General features: G+C 41.4%; 1 protein-coding gene across 1 annotated transcript; it reads right to left on the bottom strand.

The window, feature by feature from the left end:
- Positions 1–745: 745 nt before the first annotated feature.
- Positions 746–1,065, bottom strand: LOC307065152 (glutaredoxin-1-like; the record flags this gene model as incomplete). Its single annotated transcript, XM_079721966.1, is given in 2 exon segments — positions 746–1,044; positions 1,047–1,065. Coding segments are annotated over 2 exon segments (318 nt in total).
- Between the last annotated feature and the right edge of the window lie 567 nt (positions 1,066–1,632).

Genomic DNA, 1,632 nt, shown 5'->3' with positions numbered 1-1,632 from the left:
CCTGTGGCATAAAATGAAGACCAACTGTGCTTAACTTTTCAGTGGCGTCTCTCAGACTGGGTGCTCAGACCCTTCACAGGATTGTTGAATATTTCCTATGAGATCTATGAGTTGTCACAGTTCAGAACACTGGTTCACAACAGTGATTCTCAAAGTAGGAGGGGGGTAAGAGGTGGAGTGGGGATGGTGGCTAGGGAGACACCCTCTGAAAAAGCATATTCATAATATCTATTGATTTCTTAATATGAATTCTATAAAGTCAAACTCAACAAAATAATCTTTGGACAGTAACAGAAAACCAACTATAGATTCAACCCAGGGGGTCTGGGATATACTTAGTTGAGAAACACTGGTGTTGAGGTAGAGGAGCCCCAGCATGTGGAGAACACATAGTAAGGAACACGTGTCAAAGCAAAGGAACATATTTTGTGTCAGTGAGTGAATCTTAAGCATGTCTTGGTCTTTTGGAATCCAAAGGGCCAATCCACAAGAAACGCGAGACATCCATCGAACTTCTCAGACCTGTTGTTTTGGGCAAGTTGGTCCACTTTTTATACTAAGTTAAAAGAAAAGAAGCTGTTTTTGCCCCCCCCTTTATTTGCATTAACATATTTCAAAATTTTAAGTAAACAGTTGCTGTAGCTGTGTAAACGTAGCCCCAGGTCCATCCACCAGGAAGTGCTGTCATTATCTGCAACGCCATCCAGCTCTCAAGGGGGATATCAGCCTGGGGTCTGCTCTATAATTATTGCAGAGCTCCAATTTGTTTTAGCCGTGTCAACAGTTCCCCTTTCTCATGCATATTTACTAGATCACTGCATCCACCTATGCACTCTTTACCGACGAAGACTCGAGGTACCGTTCTGGCTCCTGTGAGCTGTTGCAAATAATCTTGAATCTCGTTGGTGTCACTGTGGACTGTGATATCGACAAATTCTAAAAGCCCTTGTTTGAAGGGAAATTGGCTGAGGAGCTCCTGGGCCCTTCTGCAGTAGGGGCAGGTGGGTTTGATGAACACAACCACCTTCCCAGGCTGGATTTTCTGTTCACAAACGCTTGAGCCATACTGACAGGCTGCTATCTCCTGGGGAGGAAAACTCAATTGCAGGTAGTGCTAGGGAGTAAAGCCTGCCATTTCAGTAAACAAAGAATGTTGTGGCCATAGCTATCAGCCATTGCAGCTGTGCACCTGGAGAGGATTCAGAATGGAGACAGACAGAATATTGATCCTAGATAGTTAAAATGCATATCAAAGTAATGAATTCAGTAAACCCAGACTCTTGCATTTTCCTATATGTAGAAAAGTAGTAAAATCATTAAGTTGAGATGTCTGTTTTTGTGATTAGCAGTAATCATTTGATGTTTGACTACATTTTTTTTTTTCAGCAAAAACTCCTATATATCCTGGTTCCTCCCTTACCTCTTTGGAACAGTTCCACAGAGCTACCTGAGAGACAGTATCCTGGGTTACAGTCCTCAGTAAGGACTGAATAAAACATAATTCTCAACTTTTAGATTATGAATTTTTTCAGCTGACACCTGGGTTTGTAAAGAGAAGCAAGTACAGGTCTATAATTTAGAAACATATAATTAACAGAATAAATACATCAAATGTGCATATACACACACATG

This window comes from Hyperoodon ampullatus (assembly GCF_949752795.1).
Source record: "Hyperoodon ampullatus genome assembly, chromosome: 16".
Classification (NCBI taxonomy): domain Eukaryota; kingdom Metazoa; phylum Chordata; class Mammalia; order Artiodactyla; family Ziphiidae; genus Hyperoodon; species Hyperoodon ampullatus.
The sequence above is the reverse complement of the archived record's forward strand: the minus strand, read 5'-3'. Positions and strand labels throughout refer to the sequence as shown.